At 37.0% G+C, this 22,028-nt stretch overlaps 2 protein-coding genes across 3 annotated transcripts; one reads left to right on the plus strand and one right to left on the minus strand.

Annotated features, from left to right (window-relative positions):
* The first annotated feature begins 8,673 nt into the window (after positions 1 to 8,673).
* On the plus strand, positions 8,674 to 14,025 carry LOC140819671 (histone acetyltransferase of the MYST family 1-like). The gene is made up of 9 exons (XM_073179847.1): positions 8,674 to 9,030; positions 9,529 to 9,617; positions 9,802 to 9,861; positions 10,303 to 10,512; positions 10,771 to 10,839; positions 12,155 to 12,316; positions 12,779 to 12,872; positions 13,099 to 13,241; positions 13,617 to 14,025. The coding sequence occupies exons 1-9, from the start codon at positions 8,706 to 8,708 to the stop codon at positions 13,818 to 13,820; spliced, it is 1,356 nt and encodes a 451-aa protein (XP_073035948.1). The 5' UTR covers positions 8,674 to 8,705; the 3' UTR covers positions 13,821 to 14,025.
* An 837-nt stretch (positions 14,026 to 14,862) lies between these two features.
* Positions 14,863 to 20,147, minus strand: LOC140819749 (uncharacterized). 2 transcript variants are annotated; one of them, XM_073179940.1, is made up of 5 exons: positions 20,020 to 20,147; positions 18,362 to 18,521; positions 15,539 to 15,590; positions 15,267 to 15,333; positions 14,863 to 15,168 (listed from the first exon to the last, which is right to left on the minus strand). In XM_073179940.1, the coding sequence occupies exons 2-5, from the start codon at positions 18,515 to 18,517 to the stop codon at positions 15,078 to 15,080; spliced, it is 366 nt and encodes a 121-aa protein (XP_073036041.1). In that variant the 5' UTR covers positions 18,518 to 18,521; positions 20,020 to 20,147; the 3' UTR covers positions 14,863 to 15,077. The 2 variants fall into 2 exon arrangements, with proteins under 2 accessions (XP_073036041.1, XP_073036042.1); XM_073179941.1 differs by lacking the exon at positions 20,020 to 20,147 and adding an exon at positions 19,707 to 19,981.
* Between the last annotated feature and the right edge of the window lie 1,881 nt (positions 20,148 to 22,028).

Genomic DNA, 22,028 nt, shown 5'->3' on the forward strand with positions numbered 1-22,028 from the left:
AGTGACGCTCTTATTTGGTAAGACAATCTATACTATCTATATTTTTATATTATTATTATATTATTAAATGTGAGATTTTTAGAGTAATTATTTTAGAGATAATCAAAATATTTAATTTCATAATTATGATTTTTATCCTACTAAAAACATCCTCAAGTCACTCCATATTTTACGTAAAAAAAATCTAAACAAAACTTTTTTTTAAATCGAACCGCTCTTCTGAAATAATTTCATGTTAATTGTTTAGTATTATTTGATCAAATTAAAATAATAATAATAACATATGTAACACATGTGCATATATTACTATTAATATTATTAAAGTTGAGTAAGGTATACAAATATTTTAAAAAAATTGGATGCAAGGATCGAGTTAAAACTTGGCACGTGTTAAACCCTTTTCATTTGGTGTTGGTTAAAACCCGGTCACACGGATTTCGAGACAAGGCGGATCCAAGTCAACGAGTCCAATTGCGGGTTTGCTGTAAGTTTTTTCATATTATGTATAAGCATATACATATTATGTATATATATTTTCATTAATATACATATATATATATATATATATGTATGTATTTATATATTATTACATTAATAATAATAATAATTTATTTAATTTTTCATATTTAAATGTATAGCAGGTTAACAAGTCTAATTTGGATCGGACCCGTCGGGTTTACGTCTTATAATTTTCTAGGCAGTGCAATCTCGAGTTTGGACAAATCCGCCCTAAACTCTCTGTCAATCCACGCATATATGTGTCCAACATGCCATACGATAAGTTTTAAAAAATCATGTACAACTAAAATTCTTACTCCATAAAATAATTCAATAATACTGTTTGTCACGAAAATTGCGGGCGTGCCAGGCACGTGTTCGTGCCAAATTTGTGAAAATAATCTGACTTCTTTTACCAAACGTTGTGTTTCTCGATTCGATCGTTCGTTCTAATTCCCTCGAAATGTCTCCAAAAATAAGAACATAAAATGAAGAATATACTGAAATTAAAGGTGGAATTCATAAACAACATCAACATTCATTATGCTGCCATGAATTTGATCGGCATTTTTACAAGAAAGTCGGAGGAAAACATCAAAATTCAAATACTGACTATTGGAAAACGAAATAAATGAACATAGAATTGATGGAATTCTGCAGAAATTATGCTGTAGATTTTGTGTTGATTTTGTCGGGGGGGCTCTCTGATTCCTTCGTTCCCATTTTTGTACAACTCCCCTAAACGGTTTGGCCATTTTCCACGTCTATCCATGATGTGTCGTGGATCACCTCCTCCGTCATGGCCTTCAACTGACACTTTATGGGCTTGTTCATTGGGCCTTCTCATATTCTGCAGACTTTTATATTTGATGGGTTTTCAAATATTTGGGCTAAACAACTGCCTCCCTAGCCAATTTGGGCCAATGGCCAATTTGGACATTTTTTGCCTAATTTTGGCTATTTGGACATTTTACTAATTTGGCCCAATTTTGGCCAAACTAGCTATTCATACACTGCGTAGAAATATATGGTTAAGAAGGAATGGTTCTGTGACTTGAATATGAATTGACCGAGACACATGTTTTCCTTCTATCGGGTTAAATCAAAGTGTGCATTCCCTGAACCCCCTAATTCATATCACCTTCCTCAAACCATTCTTTATCTCTTTCTTTCTCACTTCCCCCAAACCTCCATCGGTGCCCACCGATTTTCCCGAAGAAATTGCCGCTCCATCGACTTTGTGATGCCATTCAAGTTTCTGAAAGTTGTCATCGTCAATCTCCTTCACATCAAACCACATCTTCTCGAGGTAGGTATATTTCACCATTTATCCAATCCCCCATCACAAAAACTTTGTAGAATATATCATATTTCATGATGCACTCAAGGTGTTCGTGAATATGTCAGAATGAGTTTTTTATGAGCAATACCTTGCAACACCCACTGCTTGCATCTCAACAGGACGACTCCCTTGGCGCCCATATTCAAAACTTGGCATATAGCTAGTGCAACTTCTGTATTCCATGCGCTTAAAAGAAATGCACCAGCACAAGGAATGGTGATGCTCCACCCAAATTCACTGAGGATGAGATCTCATTTTCTGGAATCTTGGCAAGCCATAAATTAAAAAATGGCAAGATTCATTCCATCTCACAAAGAAGTGACACGTGTCACATCAATGACAACAATAGCACACACAAAGCATGGTTTTGTTGATCAACATCCCATTATTTCTAATGTGCTCCCATTTATTTCGCAGGAACATAGTTGGAGAAATTGAGGATTTATCTCAAAGGCCAATGCAAGCAGTACCTTAAATACCAATGGATATGGAAATTACCTCTTGGGAATGCCGCCGGCCAATCCAAAATAATTTCCAAGCTTGGATGAATATCTTTGCAACTGATTGAGCATATATGTATGAAGTGTAATACACATTTGAAAAAAAATAAGTAGGCCAGGGACAGTAGGTGTACTTTTTTGCACTTGTTTGCCATGGTTTGGCAAGTGTCTTTTATGAGGTGTAGGGTTGGAAAAGTGGCTTGATAGCCAAACTTTGTTTGTAAAATACATTGTTGTTCTGGTATATGTTGCTTGGGATATATTTGCAGGTGTTTACAATTTTGGCATATCACATTTACAAGGGAAACTCTGCCAAAATTTTTGTAAAAATCACTTAAAAATAACGGCTAACTAGCCTGTTTCCTTTAAGATTCTCACAATACGCTATCACCAATGCTCATTAACATCCATACTTTCCAAACACCATCAAAATATCGAAATATGTAATAAACGTACTCTACACGTCATCACTTTGGCTAACAAGACAACACATTATTCTCTTAAAAATACATCAGCTGCAAAGGATTCCATGAGCAAATTTTCTTTTTATTTATTCACAGATGCTCCATCACTATTTGCAAACAAATTCAGCAAGGAATGAGCTTTTTAGCAAGGAATGGCTTAAAAGCCTATTCCTCTCATATTTACAGAAACTTCTTATAAGCCAATATGACAAAATTAACCAAAGTGGCCATCCAGCCTACTTTGTACAATACTTCCCATCTTTTCAATTTTTATAAACCACATGTCTCCGGCTGTCGATCTTTCATCCAAGCCGGAGCTAAGATGAAATCCTCATTTGTAACTTTTCTTCCTCACTACCTCTACGTTCCTCCTCAAATATTACTTTAGCTCCATCGATATCCCACAACTCCTGAGATTGTACTTCATTCACCAGCTGCTACAATGTGGCTTTCCATTCGGAAGTTGCAGCGACTTCCATCTCTTTTTTAGTGAACTTAGTCATCGACCTCCTCGATAATAGGTCGGACCATAGGTCTAGGAGAGACCATGGCAATAGGTTTGAGAACCTTCTCAACTATTTCTTTAACCTTTTGAGTATCCATGTACACTGCTCCTGGTTGTCCATGCATCTTGTAGTTACAAAACTTGATTGGACCAAATGCTCCATCATAATATCTAGCTTCCACGGCATTGGAATTCGATTGATACGGCTGTGAATCAGCCTATATCACTTCCACTTCATCCTCTTTCCACATTAACAGTAACCGGTGCATAGATGATGGTACACAATGATTGGAGTGAATCCAATCCCTCCCTAACAACTCATGGAAGCTAGCACTGGAATGGACCACGAAAAAAGCTGACAGCGAGGATGAGACCTCACAGTAACATTTTCTAGCAACACACCCAAAGTTTTTGTAGATTCCCCAGTAAAAGCTGCCACAGAGAATTCGGTAGATATCAAGTCTTCCACATTCTTCCCAAACTTCTGAAGGATTCTGTATGGCAAAATATTCACAGCAGACCCATTATCTATCAGCACTCTAGAAAACGGATTTCCATTCATGTGCGCTACAATGTAGAGTGATTTGATATGTTTCGTCATTTCATTGGTAGGTCGCTTCATTAACACTCTTTTCTCTTCATCGATAAGAACACCAATGCTTTCATTCAAAATATCAGTTTGGATAGGTTCTGTACCACTTTGACTTCCAGGGAATACATCGGATTCAAACACCCTTTTGCGTTTGAATTCCTCTGGCAACATTAATGAGCCAGTGGCACACTCAAACGAAACTAGAATCTGCCCCACTTTAAAAGTAGCTCTCTTGACAACATTACTATCTTCCTCCGTTAACAAATCACCATCTTCCTCTTCTTTATCTTCAGTAGCCTTCCTCCCAAATTTTTTCTTCTCTCTTAGTGATTCCTCCACCTTAGATCTGCGCTCAGCAGCTTTTTCTCTCAACAAACGTCGTTTTTGGGTCCGAGAAAGCAGTTTTAGGAACTTTGGATGCTCTACCCGTTTCCATACACCATTGGGGATTGCTCTGGGAGGAATAATAAAACGAGATTTTCTTTCATATCTATTATTGGTGTCTAGAGGTGGTGGCCTCTGTATTAACTTCTGGAATGACTGTCGGTCACTCCTTCCCTCGCCATTCATTGACCCATGAAACGAAACATTTTCGAGGTGCTGGTTCTCCAGCCTTTTGGCCATGGATCCCCTACTGTACCTCATATTCCTCCCACTATAATACATATTATCTCCACTGTGACAGCGGCCTCTTCCATGAAAAGTTTCTGTCTTGTTCTCCTTTACCTCAAATGTCATTTTCCGAGGCAGTGTGGCATAGCAAGTAAAAACAATACTAGTCAATGAATTGGGAAACAAACGTAACTTGTAGTTGGAAAAATTATTCAAATTTGCTAGTTCCCCACACTGTATTGTAAACCTTGTCACATGTTCCACGTTAGATTGACAGTCTTCCCCCAAGTACAAAGTAAAGTCTGGAATGTGATATCCTCGTGGGTAAGGATTTTCACGATCAACAACATCGGGGTATGACTTATGAAACTCTGGTCGGTTGATTGGCCTCACTCCCGGGCCATACAACCCTTGAATAACATCATGTACAGTCTCGGAGTCCAAGACTGGAGTTTTTCGCAATGGGTGCGGGGAATAATTTGCCCCCCGAGTGTTATTCCCCGAACCTGGAACTGAATATCCATGCATTCCCCCATCACCACACATCCCTGGATGTAAGTTAGGAGACGTCACAGAGAACATATTACCAGCCATTTGTTTACTGTTACTGCAATTTTGGAATTTTAACCCCAATTCCTCATCCTTTTTGTGCGGAGGAGTGTACCTTCCTTCCCTGGCAGATTCAGGAATTCGTGCTTCCCCCAAGCGGCGACTTTCACCTGCCTGAGAAACTCCTGATCCTTGGCCTTGATCTTTCAGCAGCTTGACGTCATTCTCTTGAAGTTTATCACTCTCTGGTATAACCACTTCGCCTTTTGCAAACTTTCTCCATTCCTTTATTTCTGCCACAAATTCCATCATGACTGTAATGCCCAAGAATTAATCACTGCAATTAACGATGATTGATTTATCATTTCATGTGATTATGACGGGATTAATCGGGACACCGAGAAGTGTATTCAGGAATAAAATTATGAAAGATATGAGCATGCCAGACCGCACCCGCGGTAAGGGGAGGACCGCACCCGCGATGGTGGTACGAGAATTTGGAAGAATCAATACCGAAGGGTGACCGCACCCGCGGTGGTAACATTACCGCACCCGCGGTGCAGTACCGCACCCGCGGTCTCGACATGTACCGCACCCGCGGTCGTGCAATTGCAAGATGGATAAGATTGTCGACGCATGAGCGCACCCGCGCTCCTTACACTACCGCACCCGCGGTACAACGTGTGTTGCGGAAATTGTGACACCTCATGACATGCACGCGTTGATATATATAGTGCTGTAATTCCTTCGAAATTCATTCAGAATTGAGGAAAAGAGTCGAAGCTTTGGCACGAGAAATCCTTACGCCTTTATCTTTCAATCCGTCCGTCTGATTTTGAATCCGACTTCAGTATCGAGTTCCTAGCAACGTAGGCTACAACTGGACGTAAGTTTTACTACGTTTTGACATGCTTTGAAATTATGATATTGTCAGAATTGAATGGAACTCATATATGTTGTGCTTGACATAGTAGACATCATAGAATCGAAGTCAGATTAAGAAACGGACTGATTATGGAATTGTTATGATTTTCGGAGTAGTTTTGGACTCGAGTTGATATCAGAATTGAGTTGTTATTGAGTTGGAGATATTAGAAGTAATATCTGATTGATATGGTATGGTTGGGTATATTGATATTATACCGTTATGCCATCGATATTGAAGTAAGTGAAGTATTGAGCAGAACAGATTTGATTCGAGTGGTGTATTGATATTATACTCCTCGATATTGTTCTTGTCAGATCGATAGTGACAGGTTTTGAGTTCGAGACTTCGACAAGAGCCAGAATATCAGAAAGAAAGGTATAAATTAATGTTGAGTTGGGATTGCACAACTCGAGTGAGGTTTGACTCGAGTTTCCCTAAATCACATACTTTTACTTATTGCATTGATATTTGCAATTGATCAGACTTATGATTGTAGTTTATTGATTTATAGCTACTGTGTGATAAGATTGATATTTGTAGCCTATTGATTTATAGCTACTGCATGTAATGACTGCTGATTCGCTAGTCATTGACTGATTTGCTTAGATACTGACTGTATGTATTGATTACTGAGTCGTTGAGTCATAGGCTGATTCGCCTAGTCACCGGCTGATTCGTCGGGTTATTGACTGATTCGTTCATGATAGGCTGATTCGCCTAGTCACCGGCTGATTCGTCGGGTTATAGACTGATTCGTCTAAACTTAAGCTGATTCGCTTAATTACAGGCTGATTCGTCTGGTTATTGGCTGATTCGCCTAGTTACTGGCTGATTCGTCAGGTTTGACTGAGTCGTCAATTCTGTGGCTGATTCGCCCAGACACTGATATAAGAATTATATCGATGCCGTTTAGGGATTGATTCATTCCTATCGACTGAGATTCGATATAATACCTATATTCAGACATCGGGATCCCTAGGATAGAGTTGAGTCGAGTCTGAGACGACGCGTCAGTGGAGTCGAGTCTGATGACGACGCGTCGGTTGAGTTGAGTCTGATATGACCTGTTGATTTACATTGGTTATGCCATTCATGATTATTGAATGTTTGATATTGATTTATGTATTCTGATTTGATACAGGTTAGGAATATGTCTTATCTATGCTTTCGTATATGCTTTTATATGATTGCATGTTTACATTGTTTATACTGGGATATTTATATCTCACCGGAGTTATCCGGCTGTTGTCTTGTTTTGTATGTGTGCATGACAACAGGTGGGGCTGGATCAGGGTCAAGAAGAGGATGAGAGAAGACGAGTTTAGCGTGGTGATTCCGGACTTGGTTTAGAGATAGGGTTAGACACTTGATATTAGTTGTTAAACCCTAGTTGAATAAATATATGTTGTACAGAACTTGTACTTTTATACTGAGATGTATGTTCATGTTTAATATGTAATTTGAGTAAATTACATTACGTTTCCGCTGTGTATTTTAAAAAAAATTTAGACCCTGTTTTATAATTGATTAATTAGTCCCAAACATGATTAAGTACTTGATTAGCGTCCGGGTCCCCACAATGACAGTAGCGAAAGTTTTAGTCATTTCCTTGAGATCGCTGCGGATATTTTTCTCCATGGCCAACATTAAGTTCGGCGAAGACCCATCACCACCAGAAACATCAATTCCTTCCTTCATAGTCTCTTCCTCGAACTGGTGTACGAGCCTTTCAACTGTTTTTCCTTCTGCATCAGTTTCCTGAAACTCTTCTTGTAAGCGATGAACTTTCCCCAGTGATGGAGGAATTCCTTCACTCTTCTCAGTACGCTTTGGAGGTATTGGGTCTCACTGGGCGTGCCAACTTGTTTGTCACGAAAATTGCGGGCGTGCCAGGCACGTGTTCGTGCCAAATTTGTGAAAATAATCTGACTTCTTTTACCAAACGTTGTGTTTCTCGATTCGATCGTTCGTTCTAATTCCCTCGAAATGTCTCCAAAAATAAGAACATAAAATGAAGAATATACTGAAATTAAAGGTGGAATTCATAAACAACATCAACATTCATTATGCTGCCATGAATTTGATCGGCATTTTTACAAGAAAGTCGGAGGAAAACATCAAAATTCAAATACTGACTATTGGAAAACGAAATAAATGAACATAGAATTGATGGAATTCTGCAGAAATTATGCTGTAGATTTTGTGTTGATTTTGTCGGGGGGCTCTCTGATTCCTTCGTTCCCATTTTTGTACAACTCCCCTAAACGGTTTGGCCATTTTCCACGTCTATCCATGATGTGTCGTGGATCACCTCCTCCGTCATGGCCTTCAACTGACACTTTATGGGCTTGTTCATTGGGCCTTCTCATATTCTGCAGGCTTTTATATTTGATGGGTTTTCAAATATTTGGGCTAAACAAATACTATGAAAAATTTCTTTAAAATTATTTCATAAATACAAAAAAAACCCTAACAAAACATAATTTATTATAAATTTAAAATCCTAATAATAAATAAAATATATAAAATAGATTACCTATAATGTGCTATTAAATAATAGGTGTGGAGATATTTAAATATATTAAGATCTAAGGGACTCTTCGGTAATTTGATAATCCGAAGGGAAAAATTGAATATAATTTAAATATAAATAAATAAATAATCTTAATCTAAAAACATAACCGGTCCACTTCCTCCAATCAAAATTAAAATTTAATGGTTTCGGTGACCTTAAATGCACCGGTGAACGGCGGGGCCTCTGCCGCGGGTAACGGCAGCGCCGCTTCCTCCGAGAAAGGGCATGATGTCGTAGAAGGAGCATCCGTTCGTCCGGCACACGCCGTGGCAGATTACAGCGGGGTTCAGCCTGGGAGCGACTCGTATCGGAAGAGGAAAATGACGACGATGCCCTTGGAGGTGGGCACTCGCGTCAATTGCCGCTGGCGTGACGGAAAGTACCATCCCGTGAAGGTCATCGAGCGTCGAAAGCTTCCTGTTGGCGATCCCAACGATTATGAGTACTACGTCCACTACACCGAATGTGAGAAGTTGTTTGTTTAATTCATACTATTTCCTATTTCTTCTAATTTTTGTGAAAATAGGGTTTAAATTTGGGGTTAAATGTAGGGCAGTAACGTTTGGGCTCAAGTAAAAATGAGCATCCCAATGCTTGATGGGAAACCAACTTGTTGGAATGTCTCATTCCTATCGAACTAGCGACTCTTTATTCTTTTATCGAATTTATTTTTTCCTCTTGTTTTTAAAGAAAAAGTGCTTCAAAACAATGATTTCATGATAACAACTGACAAGTTATCTTTTCTAATTTAATGTTTATTTCGTTATTTTCCACTATGTCATACTACATGTCAAATTATGATAGGAATATAACCATTTATGCTAGTAGGAAAATGCGTCAAAAAATCCTCAATAGAAAGAGTCGAAGTGCTAGCTTTTTACCTGAGTGCAATGTTGTTTCTTTGTTTGTTCATGATTCGTTTGTTATATCACATGACTTATTGATTTTTCCATGGGCTGACAGTCAACCGCAGACTTGATGAGTGGGTGAAGCGTGAACACCTTGATCTTGATTCTGTGGAAACTGATGTGGATGAAAAGGTTGAGGACAAGGTAATGTCTTTGGTTTTCTGCATTGTCTTCTCTGAGGACTATGTGCTTCTGCCACTTCTTTCTGGTTATCGAAACACGTGTTCTCTCAGTTGAGTTCAATTGATTTTACACTATATAATGTTATAGATATTTTTCCATTTTTTGTTATTAGGTATATCCTCACCCTCACATTTGACAATTTCAGGTGACAAGCTTGAAAATGACTCGCCATCAAAAACGCAAGATTGACGAGACCCATGTGGAGGTGCTCCTCGTTTATATGATTCTGAAGCAATTAATTCATATATAATTTGTTGTGGACATCATTATATGTTGACATTCATGCACGAGGCTTTTAACTTTTGTTTTGGATGCGAGCTAGGATGTTGCCTTTTCTTTTGTAGTTGTGGATGGGACGCACATTATATTATACTCCATCAGCATCACCATGATCCTCATTTGTTGTTTTACAGGCTAAGCCATTTGGTTTTAACTTCTAACATGAGTAGGCATGCCTTGTAGCCTGAATTTAGAAAATCACTATATTTTGATGAAGTGTGAACGGTCCAACATTACATTTGTATTAGTCTTAGGCTTTATATATGGAGTCACACCCTTTAAGAGTGTGCCATGTAATATCCAGTCTAGAATACATTCAAATGGAGCTGTATGGATGATCTCAAGGTGGTGTTTGAAAAAATTGCAGGGCCATGAGGAGCTTGATGCTGCTAGCTTGCGTGAACATGAAGAATTCACTAAAGTAAAAAATATTGCGACGATTGAGCTTGGGAGATATGAGATTGAGACTTGGTACTTCTCCCCTTTTCCACCAGAATACAATGACTGTAACAAGTTGTACTTTTGCGAGTTTTGCCTAAATTTCATGAAGCGCAAAGAACAACTTCAAAGGCATATGGTGAGCATTGACATGCTTTGAGTTTGATTTTAATAGCATTTTGGTGATAAAAAATTCTTTGGCTATTTATACTTTTCTATGCCATTACAATGTTACTTATGGCATCGATGCCAGTGAAGTTTGTTGAGTTTTCAAGCTGTGCAGTTTTTCTAAGTACTGTTTTATTCATAATTTCATGCACTTTACTATCATACACTCGTTTCAATTCAACTTCAGCTGTGATTCCATTGTTTACCTTATTTGCCCTTTTACTTGTAGAGGAAATGTGACCTCAAGCATCCCCCAGGTGATGAGATATATCGAGATACTACTTTGTCTATGTTTGAGGTAAGATAATACATTCTTCACCTTTTATTTTGGAAATTTATAATCATTTCATTGGTAACATTATCTCTTTCTCCAGATTAATAGATTTGCACTAACTATGAAGCTTTCATTCGCATGATCTCTTAGCTTGTCTTTCACAAATGTTCTGGAGTATATATGATCAAGTTACCCAAATAGCCTCCACATTTTTTTTAATGTTTGAAATAGTTACTATCTCAGGCAGATGAAGCTTTGGCTTACGCTCTCATACCAAATAAACATCACCATGCAAGTCATCTGATATATCGTTGAAAATTTGTTCCGATCATTCTCAAATATTTCTGCTAATGAACGAAAATGCTGAAACCAAAAGAAATACCCCATCCCTTGGATATGAAATTTCCATCTCGTAGTTCTCTTACCAAAACTAGGATGGGCAAGCATTGGGTGGTTGTTTGTGTCCCCTTTCTGTTCACCCTTATCCTCCAAATGACAATAGAGTGATGAATTTTGATATTTGCGGAAATATTTTTCCACAGGTTTTCAGGCTGATAACAATCTTGGGGGAACTGAGGGACTATGTTTTTTTTTGGTTTGCTAATTGCCAGATTTTATATTTTTGGGTTTTGATTCCCCCAAGTTGATTTGCCCTATCTCTTAATGGAATTTTAGGTGTGCCTTAGTTTTTACATGAATTCTCTTTTTATTTGCACTCAGATGCTTTATTTGGTCCTGGCTTACCCAATTTTCTTGCGCTAACTATGAAGTTTTCATTGCATGATCTTTTAATTTATATTTCACAAAAGTTCTGTAGTATATATGATTAAGTTACCCAAACAGACTCCACCTTTTTTTTTATGTTTGCAATAGTTACTATCTCAGGCAGATGAAGCTTAGCTCTCTTACCAAAACTAGGATGGGCAAGCATTGGGTGGTTGTTTGTGTCCCCTTTCTGTTCACCCTTTTACTCCGAGTGACAATATAATGATGAATTTTGATGTTTGTGGAAATATTTTTCCACTGGTTTTCAGGCTCATCACAATCTTGTGGGAACTGAGGGAGTAATTTTTTTGGTTTGCTAACTGCCAGATTTTATATTTTTGGGTTTTGATTCCCCCAAATTGTTTTGCACCTATCTGTTTAACGGAATTTGAGGTGTACCTTAGTTTTTACATGAAATCTCTTTTTTGTTTGCACTCAGATACTTTATTGGGTCACATCATCTTGCTTTATGTGTTAACTTTCTACTTGCCATTGACTATCAATAATCTATAATCTGATTCATAGCAGTTGTCAGATAATACATTTCTGTCTAAATCTGAATATGCTGAAACAGGTTGATGGAAAAAAGAACAAGGTTTATGGGCAGAATCTTTGCTATCTTGCTAAATTATTTCTGGATCACAAGACCCTGTACTATGATGTGGATCTGTTTCTTTTCTATGTGCTGTGTGAATGTGATGATCGAGGATGCCACATGGTCGGCTACTTCTCCAAGGTATTTGTATCTCGAGGAGTTGACCTGATTGTCCTTGCCTTCTTTTATTAGTTTTGATCAAATTATGAATATTGTTTTTTTGGAAAAGAAGTTTCAAATATATAGTTCACATTTTGGATGCTGAGTGTTAAATCATGTCATCTTCTTGTCAAGTGATATCTACCATAAATTGGCTTATCAACTACTTGATTATCATAACTTGCTTAGTATTCCCTTGTCTTGACAGTTTACATGCCAGTTTTACATCGATGAATAAAAAATATGATTTAAATTTGACTCTATTAAGCTTGGTCATATTACTCCCTGGGCATGATTTTGCAATATCTTTGTCTACCACCAAAGAACAAGGAGCGTGGAATAATTTATGTAGATATGTTGCTACCTCATAGGCTGAAGGTCTTGCATTTTATGAAAAGATTCCAGAATTTTAGGTTTCTGACTTTTCTTTCTTTATATGTGAAGGAGAAGCATTCCGAGGAATCCTACAACTTGGCCTGCATTCTTACTCTTCCTCCTTATCAGAGAAAAGGCTATGGAAAATTTCTCATTGCATTTTGTAAGCTCGGCATTTACCTCACTTTGTTAACGGACATACCATAAATTTCTATTGTTGATGATATGGATGAAAGTTTGACATTGTAATTTGGGCTGCTTTAGAAGTTGTCTCTCTCTGAGTGATGTGGAGGGGGTAGCTGGTTTTGCTATGGTAGATTGGCTTGTAACGTATCAGTTAGCTAATTTATTTACCGAAGGTGTTTATGTCTTTCTTCTCCATTTTGTAGCATATGAACTTTCAAAGAAGGAAAATAAAGTCGGAACACCAGAAAGACCTCTCTCAGACCTGGGACTATTGAGTTACCGAGGGTACTGGACACGTGTTCTCCTAGACATACTGAAAAAACACAAAGGAAATATCTCCATTAAGGTTTGTATCAACTCCATCTACATGGCACTGATTATTTGCGGTGGAAGAGTTTTTTAAGTAGTTTTTTTGGTTCAGTCTACTTGGTAGGGTTTGAAATGAGAGACTAAAACGAACTTGAAAGTTTCTACCGTCAGATATTATTGATGTGCGAGTTTTGCTTATGCTCTCACCTAGTTAGTAGTTTGTGCACTGCATGAACTGGATGACAGTCGTTTAGTTAAACCTGAACCTCTGACTCTGTATATTTATAACAGTAGAAAATAGTGTTCAATGCCAAATGCTACAGGGTGAAAGTTGGCTAACTTGCGTTGGCCTTATTTCTCTTTTTTACTGCGTTACCTTTCAATTTTATTCCTTGTTAATTGCCTTATCCAGGAGCTCAGTGATATGACGGCTATCAAGGCCGAAGACATATTGTCTACTCTTCAGAACTTAGAGTTAATCCAATACCGGAAGGGACAACATGTTATATGTGCGGATCCTAAGGTCTTGGACCGGCACCTCAAAGCTGCAGGACGTGGCGGTCTTGACGTTGACGTCTGCAAATTAATATGGACGCCTTATAAAGAACAGAGCTGAATTTTAGTGTTATCTCAGGTTTCTCTGCCAACCTTTTCTCGGACTTGTGCTCAGGCAATTCTCTGTTATGTATATATAATGTTTACAGCATGTAATGTAATGTAGGAAGCTAATCACTTCTTTCTGAGCTGTTTCTTACAAATTATATGGTTCTGTCTGCTAACATGATTTGGTAAGCACTTGGATTATTGAAAATGTTTGCGTATTAGTGTTCCTTTTTTGACCCAAAAACTTAGCCGGTGATAGGACGGTTGGTTACGGTTTTTGTCTTCGAAAACCGTCGGGTCGTACGGGTTGAATATGTCATGTCGACATTATTATTATGTTTTATGCCAAACAGAACAAGTCTTGGAGTAACGAGTTCAAACAATCTGACTGCAGGTAGTGACAAAAATTTTGATGAATGATTCTCGAGATTTACGATGATAATACCATGTTTTAAGAAGTCTTAATCGTAATATGTGATTAATTGGAAATTTTTGGAGAGATTTTTTTATGGAAAGAATGAAATATTTGATTGAGTTTTTATAAATGTATGATTTTTTATATTTTTTAAATGTTTTTTAACAAATAATAATATATTTTTTATTTTATTTAATAAAAAATACGGGCTTAGCCGGACGAGGACCTGGACTGTCGGTTTCACAACCCGGATTGGTCCGTGGCAAAGTCTAATTGAAACAATTGTTTTGGTTTAGAACCGAGCTTGAATGAACAATTCGAGTTGATATGCGTCTACAACTCTGGGCAATGCTCGAACCATAGGAACAGTCACCACCATCTGATCAACGATTGTAGGACTTCAACGACCCGAAGACACAAACGAAATCGTGTTGGAACGTAGTCGGATTACTGCTTGACGAAACCTCTCCGATACTCAAATCAAGAATATGCAATAAAAAATAATTTCACAAGTATGTGTGTGACTTTCTGAAGTATCATAGAACAGAGACCAGAAAGGCTTTGATTCTAAATATTTGAGAAGAATAATGCAATTCTTTCAATATTAATCAAAAGAACAAACAAAATGAGATATAATATATGTAGTAATAATGGAACAATAAGATTTACTTTTAACTTTATATATGATTTGAGTACTCTCACCATTTCTTTGTTGGATTAAATAAGTTAAAATTGCTTAACATTTCATCTAACTAACAAGTCCAAGAACAGAAGTACGGAAAAGGAAAAAAAAACAACCAAAAGGGAGGGAGAATTATGGTTTCTTCTTAATAGGCCTCAAAGGAAACATCCTAATCAAAATCTCTTTGCCTTGGATTCACTCTTGCTGAGCATGATTCCAGAAAGTTTACTGACCTCGTAAAGTAGCACAGCCGAAAAGAGAAAGCTGCGAATATATCAAGAAATCAAGAAACTTTGTAAATAAATATTGCAACGGTTTTAGCTTTTATATTCTTTCTTTTAATATATGTATGCATAGTATACCAGGTTGTGATACAAACTCGATGAACAGTGCCAGCAGCTACGAGCGCTACGACTTCCGCGATTATAACTGTCATGAAAAGACGAAGATGAATGCGCAAGGCAAATAAAAAATGAAAGAAAGCAAGAAAATATGAAGCAGCATGCTAGTGATGCTGAAAATAGTATGATGTTTGGTGCCCCCTTTCAGATGACAATGCTAAACTTGACCACCTTCCGGGCTTTGATGTAGATAGATGAAACAAAGGTATTGTCAAAGTAGCAACCACACTTACCAGTGCCCCATCCAGTCTTGATACCGTTTGTTTCCTGATAATTTCCGATGAACTGGACACAAAAACCAGGTTTGAGGTATGTACCACAATCATTTCATAAATGCATCGATCAATTAAACAAAGCAAGTTACACACAATCATAAAGCACAAATATTCCAGGTTTAGTCTTGAGGGTTGAATCCAATTTTATGGTTCTTACAATTACTGTTTTCAATTTAGACTGGCTAACTCGGAAACAGGGATCGGGGCCATCGGAGTATCGGGTGGGTTTTCTTCTCATTATGTTAATTTGTTATTTAAAAAAAAGTACCCAGCTGTTCCATTACCTACTAAATATTAGTATATTATAGGTATTGAAGTAATTTAATAGATGAGAGTTAAACTAAGAATTAATGTTTTTATAGACATCATTACATGATATAATTTTAATTATTTTTCAAATAATGAAGTTTTGACACAATAATTAATTTTTGAGCTATAGAGTCATTAATATAACACCAAAAATAAAGGCAAAAAATAATTAAAAATAAATAAAAGACCGGCAAACTGGTCTCTGAACCTCATCTCGGTAATCCGATCATGCCAACCAAGCCAAGCTAGCTAACTGAGCGTTGTTTTATAAACTCAGTTTTACTGGCTGGCCTAAGTTTTCGGCCATGGCCTGGACCACCCAGTATGTTAACATTCCTACTTAGAATGGTGAGCACATCATGCATGGCATAGTTGTTAAAGGCGCGCCTGAGGCACGCCTAGGCGCGCCTCAGGCGCTAGGCGGCGCTTCAGCGCCTCAGATGACCACCAGGCGACGTGCATGGCTGGGCGAGCGCCTTTAGCGCCTGAGGCGCGCCTTTCTCCAGGCGACGGGCGGTCCAGGCGTTCCGCCTCTTTGCAGCAGGCTTTTTTTTTATTTTTTAATGACCCAAAGCCCAATTAAATAAGCCCATAATTAATTTCAGCTCATAAGTAATTTATTTTTAAAAAATAGCCTAGTTTGCATGTCGATACGTATTCCTACAATCGTCCAAAGGCCCGCCGATTGAAGCTTCACGCTGCGCACCAATCTCTTTCTGCCGATTGAAGCTTCTGCGCAGTGCGCACCATCTCTTTCTCTCTGGTTTTTTGTTTGTCATCGAGTCAATCCACTCTAGCTGTAGGTCTTGTTCATTATAGTTTCTGGTTTTTTGTTTGCGCACCAATGACAGTAAACTTCTGCAGTAAATAGTTGTGGAACTGGGTATTGGTAGGGGAAGTTTAATTGTTGACTACAATGGGGCTGTTTTGATGAATATTTATTTATTTATTTTCATGAACAATGAATATGAGAGGTTCAGACTTCAGAGTGATGAAATGGGGCATGTACTGCCTCAATCTTATTTGGAGATTAACGATTATATGGCGGTGGTTGTTGCAGTAGTATGGGTTTTGACAACCCAAAATTTTGTAGTAAGGGTGTAGGTGGAGGATGGTGATGTGGATGAAATGATTGAATTAGAAAGTGATTGATCTGAGTCTAGATTGTTTTGGAAAAATTAAATTGTCTAGCATAAGATTTGAATGTGTTGATTTATCGACAACATTGAGATATTTTTGGTTTTTGTTACTTGAAGCTTTATATATTTAGGTTTTCATATAGTTCATTATTATTAATAGTTGATTTTTAGTATAACATAAATATATAATACATTCTCTCTATATTATCGCCTCGTGGCTAGGCGATCGCCTTTTGTCGCCTAGGCGTTCGGGCGCTAGACAGTGGCTCATCGCCTTGACGTCGCCTAGCGCCTTGACAACTATGATGCATGGTCGAACAAATATCAAGAGCAAAAAGTGCACCAATCATAAAGCAATTATAAATGCATGCAGTGTTCTGTGTTGCTCAAGTGACATAACTTCAGTAACATGAGCTTTACATATGACTTTGCAAAGTGCATGCATGAACTTTGACAAGGGAGTAAAAGTTCCTATGAGATCAGCTCTATAGCAGATGAGATGATGAAAAATGTTTCAAAAGCGAATCAGATTTTAACACAACCACCAAGGAATTAAGCGCAAGGAGAAAACCAATTTTTTTTTCAGAGCCTGTTTTTGATTTCTTGAAACAAATTTTCATCCCAAAACAAAAACAAAAACTATCGTTTATTTGTACTCTCTTTCCCAAAACAAAGTTTCCCTCTCTTTGCCATCTTCAAATATAATCATTACTTTGACGTAAACTTTTCATAATGCCCCATAATTACTCTATTATTATATTATATTATATTATGAACCAAAATAAACAATATTAAAATTTTATAAATAATTTTATTCATCCTTTTCTAACAAAATATAAAATCTACGGTAAAAACTTTATTTTCCCAAATTGATACCAAATAGACATTTTACTTTCCCAAAACATTCCCCCAAAACTCCCTATTTAAACCAAAAATTGTGAAATGGATGTGAGAAAAGGATCTTTACCAGGCTCTGTAGATTGCTCCATATGTGCAGATGCCATTTCAAAGAATAATCACCAAGATTACAAACTGATTTTTTTTAAAAAAAAAGAATCTGCGGAGACAAAACTAGGTATATTTATAATATAAAGGAGTCTCGTTTTAAATGCTGGTAGCCTTTTTCTACCAATTAAGAATTGGAAATCAATAGTTAGCAGTCCTGGACTTCTATGATACCGCACTTTTGATATACTCTGCTCCAATTGTTCACAACGAAGGATTGTCTAAATTTATAAAAACAAGAAGTAGAGGATTTAAATAGCATGTGAAAATGGTTCAGACCATGCCCTATACTATAATAACTAAAGCCATTGACGGAAAACTTTCTTACTGTTAGAAGCAAAAGGAATATGAGAGAGCTGGTGAATCCTCCAATAATAGTAAATAACTCCGAAGATCCTAACTTTGATCTATACACTTCTTGTAGAGATAGAGTAGCAACGAATAGGAGAAATGAGTATAGCATTGAACTCCCAGCTGCAGCCATGTTACTGAAAAGAAATTGAAAATCAAGAAACACAAACTCATCAGAATGCTACCGAATGAATTTAAACCAATGGATGGCAAAAACTAGCAATTAGAAGAATTTATATACAGCAAAGTAGCCACGTATATATCCAGTAAAGACTTGATATGAGCTTCAAATGATTCTAATGAGTAGCTTAGAAATACGAAATATTCCTGAAGTATAGTAATTGAAATGGATCAAGTAAGAGTTACCTAGGACACAAACGAAATACCAAATCTAAAAAAACTATTCAACAATGTTTCAAATCCAAAACTAAAAAATTGCAAATACCCACATTACTTTCTAATTGGTCATGCTTCCACCTTGATCTAACAACTAAATATCCTCATTCTTAATCAACATAATTTTCTCTCACAAAATGATCTGTAGTTTATTACTTGAGAAACTTAAAACGAACGGTAATCAAAGTTTTCTCATTACCGAGCCTACTCCAAGCAGGGTAGTTTGGAAGCTCACCCATATGTCCCAGCCCACTCATCATATATTGGCTGACATATAAGCTTACATTTAAGAGTGTAAAATTCATTTCACACTTGCCCATTTGATGTGTTAATTAAAAATGAGTGCCAAGTTATTAACTGGGCTCTAGATATCCAACTGACAAAAGATTCAATCAACCGCAAGAAATCACAATTCTAAAGTTCTAAAGATACACATAAATTGATTATTAGATCGCCAATATCAGAAAAAATACACAATTGTCCTCAAACATGATTTCAATTCAAGAAACAGAAAACTCATAAAACATTTGTGATATGCTAACTCAAATCCAAGTTGGTAGCTCTCTTTTTTGGAAGTCAGTAATCTATATACTCATCAAGCAGATACGCCCAAGACACAAACCGTCTGGGAAAAAAATCACCTAAAGCTCCACATTACCGGTTAGAAATCACAAGTGTGGTCAATCTTCTCACGTAAACACACACAAAAAAGCTATACTTGCTTGCACTCACATTATTTCAAGATATCTGTTGCTTCACCACGCCATCTTTTTAGCCATAAAATTCAGCATATACTATGATTAACCCAAGAATTCCATCAAGGGGTGATTTGATATAGTTTGGAGCAAACCTCGTTAACTCCAACAACAAAAAAATCAGAAATAATAAAATTTCATGATTTTTTGGGACAAACCAACCCTGCTCACCCCTGAAATCCGACCGTGACATGACAAACTTCTGAACTTCCAAATGAACCACAATAATCTACAAAACTGCGGCTTGCCAACTCGATACAACATTAACCCGCATGCGATTGCACCCAAAAAAACCAAAAAATAAATAAAATTGCAGCTAAATTAAACCAGTTAAAAAAATGTCCCAAATCTGAAATGCAGTTCACTTCTAACAATCTAGCAAAAACCCAATTCAAATCCAATAACAGATCTCGATCTCTAAAAAATTTCCACCATAAACAAATTGAAATTCACAAGGGTTCAACACAGTGGGATGGAGTCTCACCTTATTGGAATCAATCGAGTCAAAATTTGACACTGGGAATTTTGGACCGGCGCAGAAAAATGCCCAAACGCATCAAGATGTCAAGGGACGACTTAAACAAAAACGCTTTTTGATAGAAAAAGCGTTGCAAAACGCATCAAGATGTCAAGTGACGACTTAAACAAAAACGCTTTTTGATAGAAAAAGCGTTGCATATATATATATATATATATATATATATATATATATATATATATATATGGAGATGTAAAAATTTATTTACTATATAATTTTGGGGAAATTGTTGGCCTTCAAAAGTTTTCGGCAATACCTGACTTATTATAAGCTTAATGAGATGATGAATCGCAATTGGATGATTTTGTTAGAATTTTTATTTGTTTGTGTTGAATTACATAGTATTTCCGCTAAGTACATATTTGACACCCGATTTGTATTTTCTTACATTGATGTGATTTGCCGAAATTTTTTGATATTCATGGGGAGACGCCGCCTATTCTATGCGATAAAATTTCTGGATATGTTGGGAATTCGGAAGCATAAGAAGGAAAATATAATTGGATTGTTGTGTTGTCGGGATGATAGTGAGTTTTTATTATTTTTTTTCTAACTAATATTATATTATTTTTATATTATAACATTTGTATATTTAATTATGTAGGCTCGGGTATACGAAAAATTTCCTTCCTTAAGAGTAGTATTCAGATCTCTACGTACATATCCACGTTTGTTTAAGTGGAGTGAAAGCAAAATCCCGATAAAAGTTGAAGACGCGAAGAGTTTGCTAAAAAGAATTATTCATACGAAGGTATTTTGTTTAAGATTATTTTTTAGTATAGCAAAGGTGACAAAAAAATTTATTTGTAGAAGGTGTTTGTAAAACATTGCTCATTTTAAAATTCTACTGAACAATTTTTTTTTGCAATGACTGAAACCATGCCTACATAAATACATAAAATTCGAAACATACATTTTTTGTAAAATCAACCAACTGCTGAATAAAATAACTACATTTAAAATTATGAAAAGAGCAACCAACCTAAACAATTACCGTTTAAAAATATAAAACTCAAGCATATTAAAATATGTTAAAACCCTCAACAAAATAAAATAATCAATCATTTAAAAATCTGTTTAAATATGTTCCCATAAATCATATTCTCGCGGAAGATACAAGGTCTTCGGGATAACGTGCATCATTCACACCTAGTGTAAAGGTTTGCGCCCGTTCAGTCTTCATCACCTCCAGTCTCCTGAAATGCTCACCTTCATCATTCACACCTAGTTAGTCTAAGACTCAACGCACCTGTAACGTTAATAGCAAGTACATATACATAACATGCAACAATGAAAAATACTGTAATCAACATACATTTCATGATTTTAAAAGCATAAACGTAAACATGTCATATAATAACATAACGTGTCAAAACATGTCTCATCATATAATCATATACATATACATTTTCTTTAATTAAGTTCAGTTCATTAGTTGTGATTTTCGTATCGTCAGGTCAGTCGATGGATCCATCTATGTGTAACCGAGGTACCCAGCGGCGGGGACATCAGCGACAGCATTACCCGTCCATTAAGCCCCGGCCTTACATGTCATCGTGTCATCGTATTAGTCACAACCAATGTAGTAGCCCGAATTCCAAATTGGGTAATTAACGGATTAATGGTGATTAAGAAGGTTTAATGTGTAATTTTTGACCGTGGTCATGATCGGACGGACCGAAGATGGTTCGGTAGCACCGAAGAGTTCGGACGATCCGAAGTGGGTTCGGTGGATCCGATCATGAGGTGTCAAGAGTTGATCGACACGTCAGTTTACATGCAAGTTCGGATGATCCGAAGTGTAGGTTCGGTGGATCCGATCATGAGGTGTCAAGAGCCGATGGACACGTAGGAGTTCGGACGTTCCGAAGTGGGTTCGGTGGATCCGAACATAGCCTATAAATAGTGCTCGGATTTCCTCATTTTGCATTGCAAATTCTTGAGTTGTGTCTCAT

This window comes from Primulina eburnea, chromosome 18, assembly GCF_022965805.1.
Source record: "Primulina eburnea isolate SZY01 chromosome 18, ASM2296580v1, whole genome shotgun sequence".
Classification (NCBI taxonomy): Eukaryota; Viridiplantae; Streptophyta; class Magnoliopsida; order Lamiales; family Gesneriaceae; genus Primulina; species Primulina eburnea.